Source organism: Oncorhynchus masou, chromosome 24, assembly GCF_036934945.1.
Source record: "Oncorhynchus masou masou isolate Uvic2021 chromosome 24, UVic_Omas_1.1, whole genome shotgun sequence".
Taxonomy (NCBI): domain Eukaryota; kingdom Metazoa; phylum Chordata; class Actinopteri; order Salmoniformes; family Salmonidae; genus Oncorhynchus; species Oncorhynchus masou.
Genome location: NC_088235.1, coordinates 3817911 through 3832910, shown reverse-complemented (window position 1 = coordinate 3832910; position 15000 = coordinate 3817911). Strand labels below are relative to the sequence as shown.

Genomic DNA, 15000 nt, shown 5'->3' with positions numbered 1-15000 from the left:
GGAGACTAGTGAAACAGGAGGAGAGGAGATCAGTGAGACAGGAGAGAGAGACAGGAGGAAGAGAGGAGATGAGTGAGACAGGATAGAGAGGAGATGAGTGAGACAGGAGAGAGAGGAGATGAGTGAGACAGGATAGAGAGTAGATGAGTTGAGACAGGAGAGAGAGAGGAGATGAGTGAGACAGGAGGAGGAGAGGAGATGAGTGAGACAGGAGAGAGAGGAGATGAGTGAGACAGGAGAGAGAGGAGATGAGTGAGACAGGAGGAGGAGAGGAGATGAGTGAGACAGGAGAGAGAGGAGATGAGTGAGACAGGAGAGAGAGGGGAGATGAGTGAGACAGGAGAGAGGGGAGATGAGTGAGACAGGAGAGAGAGGAGATGAGTGAGACAGGAGAGAGAGACAGGAAGAGAGAGGAGATGAGTGAGACAGGAGAGAGAAGCGGGAGACAGATGCAGTTTGGTTTATTTGCTCTTTCTGCCTTTTTGAGTCTGGCTAATTGTGGATCTCATTAAAAATGGTGTCAGGGAGGAGGAGGAGAGGAAAGGGGGAGGAGAGGAGGAGAAGAGCAGCGCTGTGGGCCTGATGCACAAGGCCTGCCGTGCAGAACGCCTAATCCTAGCCCCGCTCCCTCCTCCATCATTCCCTCCACCACTCAGGGTCCTGTTAATTCAGACCTGGGCTGAGGGAGGGAGACTGCCCCTTCCACCGCCTGCCTGCCTGCCTGCAAACTTTCCAAACTCCATCACCATAGCCTCCTTTAATTAGCTAGCGTTAACCAGCCACCCGCGCTCCACGCTCGCTCGCACGCGCTCTCGCCACACATCACAGAAACCAAATTAAAAACTGAAAATGCTCTCCCTCTCTTTTTCCTTGAGTCTTTCTCTCTCTCTTGCTTTTCTCTCTCTCCCTTTCACCCGTTATTTTTCACTCTCTTCCTCTTTTTCCTGTTACTCTCTTCCTCCCTCTGTTTCTGCCTCTCTCTCTTTCTCCTTCTCTCCCTCCCCTCTCTCTCCTTGTCTCTCTCTCCTCCTACCACTAAGTGTCAGAGAACGGGTGGGAGGGAAGGAGAGAACGGGTGGGAGGGAAGGAGAGAACGGGTGGGAGAAGGAGAGAACGGGGGGAGGGAAGGAGAGAACGGGGGGAAGGAGAGAACGGGGGGAGGGAAGGAGAGAACGGGTGGGAGGGAAGGAGAGAACGGGTGGGAGGGAGGGAAGGAGAGAACGGGTGGGAGAAGGAGAGAACAGGTGGGAGAAGGAGAGAACGGGTGGGAGGGAAGGAGAGAACGGGTGGGAGGGAAGGAGAGAACGGGTGGGAGGGAAGGAGAGAACGGGTGGGAGGGAAGGAGAGAACGGGTGGGAGGGAAGGAGAGAACGGGTGGGAGGGAAGGAGAGAACGGGTGGGAGGGAAGGAGAGAGCGGGGGGAGGGAAGGAGAGAACGGGGGGAGGGAAGGAGAGAACGGGTGGGAGAAGGAGAGAACGGGTGGGAGGGAAGGAGAGAACGGGTGGGAGGGAAGGAGAGAACGGGTGGGAGAAGGAGAGAACGGGTGGGAGGGGAAGGAGAGAACGGGTGGGGGGGAAGGAGAGAACGGGTGGGAGGGAAGGAGAGAACGGGTGGGAGGGAAGGAGAGAACGGGGGGAGGGAAGGAGAGAACGGGTGGGAGGGAAGGAGAGAACGGGTGGGAGGGAAGGAGAGAACGGGTGGGAGGGAAGGAGAGAATGGGTGGGAGGGAAGGAGAGAACGGGTGGGAGGGAAGGAGAGAACGGGTGGGAGAAGGAGAGAACGGGTGGGAGGGAAGGAGAGAACGGGTGGGAGGGAAGGAGAGAACGGGGGGAGGGAAGGAGAGAACGGGTGGGAGGGAAGGAGACTCCATGTCAAACATCTGCGGCAGTTGTTTTGTTTTTGTTTTCTTTTGACTCCATTTATTTATACAGCAGGATTTACCTTTTCTTGTTTGATATTGTTTTATTGTTTGTGTTGATTTTATTTTGGGAGGCTTAATGTAATATGTGTTTTCATGTTTTGTTTTTGTTTAGTTTTTGTTCTTTATCTGTAGCTGTTGCCACGGCAGCGATGCCTGAACAGAGCTGTGAATTATCTGGTGATGGTGATGGCTCTGCTTCAGTTCGTCTGTGTGTCTGTAGAGACAGACAGACAGGTACACAGACAGGTAGACAGACAGACAGGTACACAGACAGACACACTTAAGTGGGGCCTGCTGTGTTTTCACAACACATTAACATGCCCTTACCTTCTCAAGGGAACCAGCATGGCTTCACATAACCATTAACATGCACTAACATAGAAATACTTCTTTCTTTGCCTCTCTCTCTCTCCTTCCATCTTTCTCTCTTTCTTTCTCTCTCTCTTCTTCCATCTTTCTCTCTCTTTCTCTCTCTCCTTCCATCTTTCTCACTCTCTCCTTCCATCTTTCTCTCTTTCTTTCTCTCTCTCCTTCCATTTTTCTCTCTCTCTCCTTCCATCTTTCTCTCTTTCTTTCTCTCTCTCCTTCCATCTTTCTTTCTCTCTCTCTCCTTCCATCATTCTTTCTTTCTCTCTCCTTCCATCTTTCTTTCTCTCTTTCTTTCTCTCTCTCTCCTTCCATCTTTCTTTCTTTCTCTCTCCTTCCATCTTTCTTTCTCTCTTTCTTTCTCTCTCTCTCCTTCCATCTTTCTCTCTTTCTTTCTCTCTCTCTCCTTCCATCTTTCTTTCTCTCTCTCTCCTTCCATCATTCTTTCTTTCTCTCTCCTTCCATCTTTCTTTCTCTCTTTCTTTCTCTCTCTCTCCTTCCATCTTTCTCTCTCTCTCTCCTTCCATATTTCTCTCTCTCTCTTCTTCCATCTTTCTCTCTCTCTCCTTCCATCTTTCTTTCTCTCTCTCTCCTTCCATCTTTCTCTCTCTCTCTCCTTCCATCTTTCTCTCTCTCTCTCTCCTTCCATCTTTCTTTCTCTCTCTCTCCTTCCATCTTTCTCTCTCTCCCTCTCCTTCCATCTTTCTCTCTCTCTCTCTCCTTCCATCTTTCTTTCTCTCTCTCTCCTTCCATCTTTCTTTCTCTCTCTCTCCTTCCATCTTTCTCTCTCTTTCTCTCTCTCCTTCCATATTTCTCTCTCTCTCTCTCTCTCCTTCCATCTTTCTCTCTTTCTTTCTCTCTCTCTCCTTCCATCTTTCTCTCTTTCTTTCTCTCTCTCTCCTTCCATCTTTCTCTCTGTCTTTCTCTCTCTCTCCTTCCATCTTTCTCTTTCTCTTTCTTTCTCTCTCCTTCCATCTTTCTTTCTCTCTCTCTCCTTCCATCTTTCTTTCTTTCTCTCTCCTTCCATCTTTCTTTCTCTCTTTCTTTCTCTCTCTCTCCTTCCATCTTTCTCCTTCTTTCTCTCTCCTTCCATCTTTCTTTCTCTCTCTCTCCTTCCATCTTTCTTTCTCTCTCCTTCCTTCCATCTTTCTTTCTCTTTCTTTCTCTCTCTCTCCTTCCATCTTTCTTTCTCTTTCTTTCTCTCTCTCCTTCCATCTTTCTTTCTCTCTTTCTTTCTCTCTCTCTCCTTCCATCTTTCTTTCTCTCTCTCTCCTTCCATCTTTCTTTCTCTCTTTCTTTCTCTCTCTCTCCTTCCATCTTTCTTTCTCTCTTTCTTTCTCTCTCTCTCCTTCCATCTTTCTTTCTCTCTTTCTTTCTCTCTCTCTCCTTCTATCTTTCTTTCTCTCTCTCTCCTTCCATCTTTCTTTCTCTCTTTCTTTCCCTCTCTCTCTCCTTTCATCTTTCTTTCTCACTCCTTCCATCTTTCTTTCTCTCTTTCTTTCCCTCTCTCTCCTTCCATCTTTCTCTCTCGATCCATCTTTCTCTTTCTCCCTCTCTGTCTCCCTCTGTCTCTGTCTCCCTCTCTCTCTGTCTCTCTCTCTCTCTCTGTCTCTCTCTCTCTCTGTCTCCCTCTATGTCTCTCTCTCTGTTTCTCTCTCTGTTTCTCATCTGTAGATGTGTTGGATGGAGATGCAGGTGATGATAATGGGGGTGAGGAGGAGGAGGGGGGGAGAGATGAGGAAGATCACCATGATGAAACTGTGACAGAGGCTCCTGCGGTAGATACTAACCCTCCTGAGGCCCCTCCGACCTCCTCCACCATCCAGGGGCATCAGGAGTCTACTAACCCCAGCTCTGAGCTAACCTTTCTGGGTAAAGGGACCACCACTAACTGGCTGTGTGCTGGTGCTTCTGCTTGTTCGTTTGCTCTCTCTGTTTTGTCGGTCTGTAACTCACCCCTCATGTGCACGACTCCACTTTCCCCTTTGACCTCTGCTTCTCATTGGCTTGAGTCATGGCTAGCTGGGATCCCATTGGCCTGTAGCAGATTCTAAAGTTCTGAGACTGGCTTTGTTTTGTTTTTCTATTCCTGTACAATTTTATTAAAACTAGTAATTAAAAAACAACTGCAAAAAGTTCTCCCGAGACAATAAAAAAGTCATATCTTGAGAAAAGCATTTGAGAAATGTTTTCAGAGGTAAGTTAATTACTTTTTTCCCAGCATTTTGCGTCTCTGTTCTGCCAATAGGAGATAGGCAGTAAAGGGTTAAAGAAGCAGAAAGGAAGGAGAACATGAAAACAGAACAATAAATAGTGTGTCTTTGAAGCAGCAGTATCTCTGCTATTTGTTTTCTCTGTGGGTTTTGTCGTTTTCCTCACGACAAGTTTAATTTCACTTGTTTTCTGGTGATGAAGACCTTTGTCACAGAGACGGTCCTTATGAAGGGAGAGGTTGTGATGCTTCGCTCTACGGCTGCGTTGCAAATGGCTCCGTCCCCTAAGTAGTGCAGAGCCCAAAGACCCAGGGCTGTGGTCAAAACTACCTAGAACCAGTGCACTACCTAGGGAATAGGGTGCCATGTGGAACAGACTTGTTGATAAACCGCCTGTTTCAAGAGGAGCCAGATAAAACATCCTTGACTCTACTGAGCACTTCACCTAAACAGCACTTCATAACAGGCTTCCCTGATATATCTCATACCCCAATATATCTTCTACCCCAATATATATCTGCTACCCCAATATATATCTTCTACCCCAATATATATCTGCTACCCCAATATATATATATATCTGCTACCCCAATATATATCTTCTACCCCAATATATATCTGCTACCCCAATATATATATATATCTGCTACCCTAATATATATCTCCTACCCCAATGTATATCTCCTACCCCAATATATATCTGCTACCCCAATATATATCTGCTACACCAATATATATCTGCTACCCCAATATATATCTGCTACACCAATATATATATCTGCTACCCCAATATATATCTCCTACCCCAATATATCTGCTACCCTAATATATATATCTTCTACCCTAATATATATCTTCTACCCTAATATATATCTGCTACCCTAATATATATCTTCTACCCTAATATATATCTGCTACCCTAATATATATCTTCTACCCCAATATATATCTTCTACCCCAATATATATCTCCTACCCCAATATATATCTGCTACCCTAATATATATCTTCTACCCTAATATATATCTGCTATCCTAATATATATCTGCTACCCTAATATATATCTGCTACACCAATATATATATCTGCTACCCCAATATATATCTCCTACCCCAATATATATCTGCTACCCCAATATATATCTTCTACCCTAATATATATCTGCTACCCCAATATATATCTTCTACCCTAATATATATCTGCTACCCTAATATATATCTTCTACCCCAATATATATCTTCTACCCCAATATATATATCTCCTACCCCAATATATATCTGCTACCCTAATATATATCTTCTACCCTAATATATATCTGCTACCCTAATATATATCTTCTACCCTAATATATATCTGCTACCCTAATATATATCTTCTACCCCAATATATATCTTCTACCCCAATATATATCTCCTACCCCAATATATATCTGCTACCCTAATATATATCTTCTACCCTAATATATATCTGCTATCCTAATATATATCTGCTACCCTAATATATATCTGCTACCCTAATATATATCTGCTACACCAATATATATATCTGCTACCCCAATATATATCTCCTACCCCAATATATATCTGCTACCCCAATATATATCTTCTACCCTAATATATATATCTGCTACCCCTATATATATCTTCTACCCTAATATATATCTTCTACCCTAATATATATCTGCTACCCCAATATATATCTTCTACCCCAATATATATCTTCTACCCTAATATATATATCTGCTACCCTAATATATATCTGCTACCCCAATATATATCTGCTACCCCAATATATATCTGCTACCCTAATATATATCTGCTACCCTAATATATATCTGCTACCCTAATATATATCTGGTAGAATAATATATATCTGGTAGAATAATATATACAGTGGGGTAAAAAAGTATTTAGTCAGCCACCAATTGTGCAAGTTCTCCCACTTAAAAAGATGAGAGAGGCCTGTAATTTTCATCATAGGTACACTTCAACTATGACAGACAAAATTAGAAAAAAAATCCAGACAATCACATTGTAGGATTTTTTATGAATTTATTTGCAAATTTTGGTGGAAATTAATTATTTGGTCACCTACAAACAAGCAAGATTTCTGGCTCTCACAGACCTGTAACTTCTTCTTTAAGAGGCTCCTCTGTCCTCCACTCGTTACCTGTATTCATGGCACCTGTTTGAACTTGTTATCAGTATAAAAGACACCTGTCCACAACCTCAAACAGTCACACTCCAAACTCCACTATGGCCAAGACCAAAGAGCTGTCAAAGGACACCAGAAACAAAATTGTAGACCTGCACCAGGCTGGGAAGACTGAATCTGCAACAGGTAAACAGCTTGGTTTGAAGAAATCAACTGTGGGAGCAATCTCACCGTGGGGTCAAAATGCTCACAAGAACGGTGAGCAAAAATCCCAGAACCACATGGGGGGACCTAGTGAATGACCTGCAGAGAGCTGGGACCAAAGTAACAAAGCCTACCATCAGTAACACACTACGCCGCCAGGGACTCAAATCCTGCAGTGCCAGACGTGTCCCCCTGCTTAAGCCAGTGCATTTCCAGGCCCGTCTGAAGTTTGCTAGAGAGCATTTGGATGATCCAGAAGAAGATTGGGAGAATGTCATATGGTCAGATGAAACCAAAATAGAACTTTTTGGTAAAAACTCAACTCGTCGTGTTTGGAGGACAAAAAATGCTGAGTTGCATCCAAAGAACACCATACCTACTGTAAAGCATGGGGGTGGAAACATCATGCTTTGGGGCTGTTTTTCTGCAAAGGGACCAGGACGACTGATCCGTGTAAAGGAAAGAATGAATGTGGCCATGTATCGTGAGATTTTGAGTGAAAACCTCCTTCCATCAGCAAGGGCATTGAAGATGAAACGTGGCTGGGTCTTTCAGCTTGACAATGATCCCAAACACACTGCCCGGGCAACGAAGGAGTGGCTTCGTAAGAAGCATTTCAAGGTCCTCGAGTGGCCTAGCCAGTCTCCAGATCTCAACCCCATAGAAAATCTTTGGAGGGAGTTGAAAGTCCGTGTTGCCCAGCAACAGCCCCAAAACATCACTGCTCTAGAGGAGATCTGCATGGAGGAATGGTCCAAAATACCAGCAACAGTGTGTGAAAACCTGGTGAAGACTTACAGAAAACGTTTGACCTCTGTCATTGCCAACAAAAGGTATATAACAAAGTATTGAGATAAACTTTTGTTATTGACCAAATACTTATTTTCCACCATAATTTGCAAATAAATTAATTAAAAATGCTACAATGTCATTTTCGGGATTTTTTTTCTCGTTTTGTCTGTCATAGTTGAAGTGTACCTATGATGAAAATTACTCTCTCATCTTTTTAAGTGGGAGAACTTGCACAATTGGTGGCTGACTAAATACTTTTTTGCCCCACTGTATCTGCTACCCTGATATATATATCTGCTACCCTAATATATATCTGTTAGACTAATGTATATCTGGTAGACTAATGTATATCTGGTAGACTAATGTATATCTGTTAGACTAATATATATCTGGTAGACTAATATATATCTGGTAGACTAATGTATATCTGGTAGACTAATGTATATCTGGTAGACTAATATATATCTGGTAGACTAATGTATATCTGGTAGACTAATATATATCTGGTAGACTAATGTATATCTGGTAGACTAATGTATATCTGGTAGACTAATGTATATCTGGTAGACTAATGTATATCTGGTAGACTAATATATATCTGGTAGACTAATATATATCTGGTAGACTAATGTATATCTGGTAGACTAATGTATATCTGGTAGACTAATATATATCTGGTAGACTAATATATATCTGGTAGACTAATGTATATCTGGTAGACTAATATACAGTTGAAGTTGGAAGTTTACATACACTTAGGTTGGAGTCATTAAAACTCATGTTTCAACCACTCCCCAAATGTCTTGTTAACAAACTATAGTTTTGGCAAGTCGGTTAGGACATCTACTTTGTGCATGACACAAGTCATTTTTCCAACAATTGTTTACAGACAGATTATTTCACTTATAATTCACTGTATCACAATTCCAGTGGGTCAGAAGTTTAAATACACTAAGTTGACTGTCCCTTTAAACAGCTTGGAAAATTCCAGAAAATGATGTCATGGCTTTAGAAGCTTCTGATAGGCCAATTGACATCATTATGTCAGTTTGTCAGTATATGTATGTCAGTTTGCTCTGTTCTGTGAAGGGTGTAGTACACAGCGTGGTACGAGATCTAACGTTTCTTGGCAATTTCTCCGGGGGAATAGCCTTCATTTATCAAGACTAGACTGACGAGTTTCAGAAGAAAGTTCTTTGTTTCTGGCCATTTTGAGCCTGTAATCGAACCCACAAATGCTGATGCTCCAGATACTCAACAAGTCTAAAGAAGACCAGTTTTATTGCTTCTTTAATCAGAACAACAGTTGTCAGCTGTGCTAACATAATTGCAAAAGGGTTCTCTAATGATCAATTAGTCTTTTAAAATGAAACTTGGATTAGCTAACACAACGTGCCATTGGAACACAGGAGTGATGGTTGCTGATAATGGGCCTATGTAGATATTCCATTAAAAATCTGCCGTTTCCAGCTACAATAGTAAGTTACAACATTAACAATGTCTACACTGTATTTCTGATCAATTTGATGTTATTTTAATGGACAAAAAAAATTGCTTTTCTTTCAAAACAAGGACATTTCTAAGTGACCCTAAACTTTTGAACGGTAGTGTATATCTGGAAGACTAAAATACATCTGGTACCCTAAAATATATCTAGTAGTTCATTGGATAATTATTATAATACTTATACCAGAGCTCTGTCATCTCTCCAGTCCTCACTTCCCTCCTCCCCGTGTGTGTGTGTGTGTGTGTGTGTGTGTGTGTGTGTGTGTGTGTGTGTGTGTGTGTGTGTGTGTGTGTGCGTGCGTGCGCGCAATCCAAACCATCTCTGTTACACACTGTTTTCCCTTACTCGTCTGCTGACTGAATGACCCCCACTCCGTGTGTGTGTGTGTTATGTATTTGTGAGTACCTGGCCATCTGAGACGGGCAAAGTTTTGGACGCCTTCACCCAGGCTCTCTGCCCGACCCTGATAAGTGTGTGTGGAGAGAGGGTCACACATGAAATGGTCTCCCTCCTGCCCTTTCATCTCCTCCAGCCCAGTGCTCAGCCCTGGCAGGACACCCCCGAGAGAGAGAGTGTGTGTGTGAGAGAGAGAGTGTGTGAGAGAGAGGACAAGACCAGCACTGTGATTGCCAGGCCTGACAAGTGGAGCTGGAAGAGAGAGAGAGATGGAGTGGTACAGAGAGGGAGTGTGTGTGTGAGAGAGAGAGATGGAGTGGTACAGAGAGGAAGGTATAGAGACAGAGTGAGATAAACACCGTAGGGAAAGAGAAGGAAAGAGAGGGAAGGAAATACGTAAGGGAGAGGGAAGGAAAGACGTAAGGGAGAGGGAAGGAAAGACGTAAGGGAGAGGGAAGGAAAGACGTAAGGAAGAGGGAAGGAAAGAGAGAAGGAGGGAAGGAAAGAGAGAAGGAGGGAAGGAAAGACATAAGGGAGAGGGAAGGAAAGAGAGAAGGAGGGAAGGAAAGAGAGGAGGAGGGAAGGAAAGAGAGGAGGAGGGAAGGAAAGAGAGGATGAGGGAAGGAAAGAGAGGAGGAGGGAAGGAAAGAGAGGAGGAGGGAAGGAAAGACATAAAGAAGAGGGAAGGAAAGAGAGGAGGAGGGAAGGAAAGAGAGAGAGAGACATGGGTAGAGAGGCCAAAAGACATCAGAACATAATTTGTACAGCTGTGCCCATCCTGTGCTGTGTTGACCAGACTGGAGAGGGTCTCAGCCAGACCAGTTGTGTGTCTTCATCGTCCATCAGGGATCTCTGTCTTTCTCTCTCCTCCACCTCTCCCCACCCATCTCTCTCCCCCTCTCTTTCTCTCTCCTCCACCTCTCCCCACCCATCTCTCTCCCCCTCTCTTTCTCTCTCCTCCACCTCTCCCCACCCATCTCTCTCCCCCTCTCTTTCTCTCTCCTCCACCTCTCCCCACCCATCTCTCTCCCCCTCTCTTTCTCTCTCCTCCACCTCTCCCCACCCATCTCTCTCCCCCTCTCTTTCTCTCTCCTCCACCTCTCCCCACCCATCTCTCTCCCCCTCTCTTTCTCTCTCCTCCACCTCTGCCCACCCATCTCTCTCCCCTCTCTCTTTTTCTCCCTCCACCTCTCTCCCCCTCCACCTCTCTAGTCTGATAGTTTTATTCCAGTATGTATACTGTGTCACACCCCTCTCTCCCCCTCCACCTCTCTCCCCCTCAATCTCTCCCCTCCACCTCTCCCCCTCAATCTCTCCCCTCCACCTCTCCCCCTCCATCTCTCCCCTCCACCTCTCCCCACCCATCTCTCTCCCCCTCTCTTTCTCTCTCCTCCACCTCTCCCCACCCATCTCTCTCCCCCTCTCTTTCTCTCTCCTCCACCTCTCCCCACCCATCTCTCTCCCCCTCTCTTTCTCTCTCCTCCACCTCTCCCCACCCATCTCTCTCCCCCTCTCTTTTTCTCCCCTCCACCTCTCCCCCTCCACCTCTCTAGTCTGATAGTTTTATTCCAGTATGTATACTGTGTCACACCCCTCTCTCCCCCTCAATCTCTCCCCTCCACCTCTCCCCCTCAATCTCTCCCCTCCACCTCTCCCCCTCCATCTCTCCCCCTCTATCTCTCTAGTCTGATAGTTCTATTCCAGTATGTATACTCAGTGTCACACCCCTCTCTCCCCCTCAATCTCTCCCCCTCAATCTCTCCCCCTCCATCTCTCCCCCTCAATCTCTCCCCTCCACGCCTCCCCCTCCATCTCTATCCCCCTCCATCTCTCTAGTCTGATAGTTATATTCCAGTATGTATACTGTGTCACACCCCTCTCTCCCCCTCCACCTCTCTCCCCCTCAATCTCTCCCCTCCACCTCTCCCCCTCAATCTCTTCCCTCCACGTCTCCCCCTCCATCTCTCTCCCCCTCCCCCTCTCCCCCTCCACCTCTCCCCCTCCATCTCTCTAGTCTGATAGTTCTATTCCAGTATGTATACTCAGTGTCACACCTCTCTTTTCCCAAACAGCTTATTCAATCCAGATCACTATCTCCCTCACATATATATGTATATATCTTTAGTGTGTGTGTGTGTGTGTGTGTGTGTGTGTGTGTGTGTGTGTGTGTGTGTGTGTGTGTGTGTGTGTGTGTGTGTGTGTGTGTGTGTGTGTGTGTGTACATGCGTGTGTGTGTGTGTGCGTGTGTGTGTGCTTGTCCGTGTTTGTGTGTGTGTGTCTGTGTCTGTGTGTGTGTGGATCTGTTATCTGCTAGTGTGCTCAGGCAGAAATCAGAGATATGACTGAAATGCAAACCAACCATCTCTGTTACATACTGTTGTCCCTTACGCCTGCTGACTGAGTTCCCCACTTCTTCTGTGTTGCAATATGTTTCAATACCGAGAGCTCTATTCTGCATCTATCCATGTGTGTGTGTGTGTGTGTGTGTGTGTGTGTGTGTGTGTGTGTGTGTGTGTGTGTGTGCTTGTCCTTGTTTATGTGTGTGTGTGTGTGTGTGTGTGTGTGTGTGTGTGTGTGTGTGTGTGTGTGTGTGTGTGTGTGTGTGTGTGTGTGTGTGTGCTTGTCCGTCTTTATGTGTGTGTGTGTGTGTGTGCTTGTCCGTGTTTATGTGTGTGTGCGCTTGTCCGTCTTTATGTGTGTATGCATAGCATTCAGAAAGTTTTTATCCTCCTTGACTTATTCCACGTTGTGTTGTTACTGAATTCAAAGTGGATTAAATATATATGTTTTGTTTCTCACCCATCTACACACAATATCCCATAATGACAAAGTGAACATGTGTTTTTAGAAATGTTTGCAATTGTATTGAAAATTAAGTACAGAAATATCCAATTGACAGAATTATTCACACTGAGTCACTGCTTAGTCAATACATGTTAGAGTCAGTGGTTAAGTCAATACATGTTAGAGTCAGTGGTTAAGTCAATACATGTTAGAGTCAGTGGTTAAATCAATACATGTTAGAGTCAGTGGTTAAGTCAATACATGTTAGAGTCAGTGGTTAAGTCAATACATGTTAGAGTCAGTGGTTAAGTCAATACATGTTAGAGTCAGTGGTTAAGTCAATACATGTTAGAGTCAGTGGTTAAGTCAATACATGTTAGAGTCAGTGGTTAAGTCAATACATGTTAGAGTCAGTGGTTAAGTCAATACATGTTAGAGTCAGTGGTTAAATCAATACATGTTAGAGTCAACAAGCTGTTAAGTCAATACATGTTAGAGTCACCCAGCAGTTAAGTCAATACATGTTAGAGTCAACAAGCTGTTAAGTCAATACATGTTAGAGTCACCCAGCAGTTAAGTCAATACATGTTAGAGTCAGTGGTTAAATCAATACATGTTAGAGTCAACAAGCTGTTAAGTCAATACATGTTAGAGTCACCCAGCAGTTAAGTCAATACATGTTAGAGTCAGTGGTTAAGTCAATACATGTTAGAGTCAGTGGTTAAGTCAATACATGTTAGAGTCAGTGGTTAAATCAATACATGTTAGAGTCAACAAGCTGTTAAGTCAATACATGTTAGAGTCACCCAGCAGTTAAGTCAATACATGTTAGAGTCAGTGGTTAAATCAATACATGTTAGAGTCAACAAGCTGTTAAGTCAATACATGTTAGAGTCACCCAGCAGTTAAGTCAATACATGTTAGAGTCAACAAGCTGTTAAGTCAATACATGTTAGAGTCACCCAGCAGTTAAGTCAATACATGTTAGAGTCAGTGGTTAAATCAATACATGTTAGAGTCACCCAGCAGTTAAGTCAATACATGTTAGAGTCACCCAGCAGTTAAGTCAATACATGTTAGAGTCAGTGGTTAAGTCAATACATGTTAGAGTCAGTGGTTAAGTCAATACATGTTAGAGTCAGTGGTTAAGTCAATACATGTTAGAGTCAGTGGTTAAATCAATACATGTTAGAGTCAACAAGCTGTTAAGTCAATACATGTTAGAGTCACCCAGCAGTTAAGTCAATACATGTTAGAGTCAGTGGTTAAATCAATACATGTTAGAGTCAACAAGCTGTTAAGTCAATACATGTTAGAGTCACCCAGCAGTTAAGTCAATACATGTTAGAGTCAACAAGCTGTTAAGTCAATACATGTTAGAGTCACCCAGCAGTTAAGTCAATACATGTTAGAGTCAGTGGTTAAATCAATACATGTTAGAGTCACCCAGCAGTTAAGTCAATACATGTTAGAGTCAGTGGTTAAATCAATACATGTTAGAGTCACCCAGTGGTTAAATCAATACATGTTAGAGTCACCCAGCAGTTAAGTCAATACATGTTAGAGTCAGTGGTTAAATCAATACATGTTAGAGTCACCCAGTGGTTAAATCAATACATGGTAGAGTCAGTGGTTAAGTCAATACATGGTAGAGTCACCCAGTGGTTAAATCAATACATGGTAGAGTCACCCAGCTGTTAAGTCAATACATGTTAGAGTCAGTGGTTAAATCAATACATGGTAGAGTCACCCAGTGGTTAAATCAATACATGGTAGAGTCACCCAGCTGTTAAGTCAATACATGTTAGAGTCACCCAGTGGTTAAATCAATACATGGTAGAGTCACCCAGCTGTTAAGTCAATACATGTTAGAGTCAGTGGTTAAGTCAATACATGTTAGAGTCACCCAGCTGTTAAGTCAATACATGTTAGAGTCAGTGGTTAAATCAATACATGGTAGAGTCACCCAGCTGTTAAATCAATACATGTTAGAGTCAGTGGTTAAGTCAATACATGTTAGAGTCACCCAGCTGTTAAGTCAATACATGTTAGAGTCAGTGGTTAAGTCAATACATGTTAGAGTCACCCAGCTGTTAAATCAATACATGTTAGAGTCAGTGGTTAAATCAATACATGTTAGAGTCACCCAGTGGTTAAATCAATACATGTTAGAGTCACCCAGCTGTTAAGTCAATACATATTAGAGTCAGTGGTTAAGTCAATACATGTTAGAGTCACCCAGCGGTCACAGCTGTGAGTGTTTCTGGGTAAGTCTCTAAGAGCTTTCCACGTCTGGGTTGTGCAACATTTGCCCATTATTCTTTTTTTAAATTCTTTAAAAAAAGTCAAGTTGGTTGTTGGTTGTTGTGAGCAGGCGGGTCTTTAAGAAGTGCGGTTAGTCGGGTCATGACTGGACCTCCGCGTCCCGAGCCCGTTGGGGAGTTGCAGAGTTGAGACCAGATCAAGATTAGGGGGAAATATAGATGTTTTGTTTAATGTATTGTAACTAGGCCACTCAGGAACATTTACTGTCGTCTTGGTAAGCAACTCCAGTGTAGATGTGGCCTTGTGTTTTAGGTTGTTGTCCTGCTGAAATGTGAGTTGATCTCCCAGTGTCGTTTGGAAAGCAGACTGAGCCAGGTTTTCCTCTAGGATTTACCCTG

General features: G+C 43.7%; 1 protein-coding gene across 1 annotated transcript in view; it reads left to right on the top strand.

The window, feature by feature from the left end:
- Positions 1-15000, top strand: part of LOC135511800 (EH domain-binding protein 1-like) — a 217934-nt gene that overhangs the window by 78391 nt on the left and 124543 nt on the right. The window contains exon 7 of the mRNA XM_064933262.1: positions 3963-4160. Within this exon, the coding sequence (XP_064789334.1) occupies positions 3963-4160 (198 nt within the window). The remainder of the gene's footprint in view (positions 1-3962; positions 4161-15000) is intronic.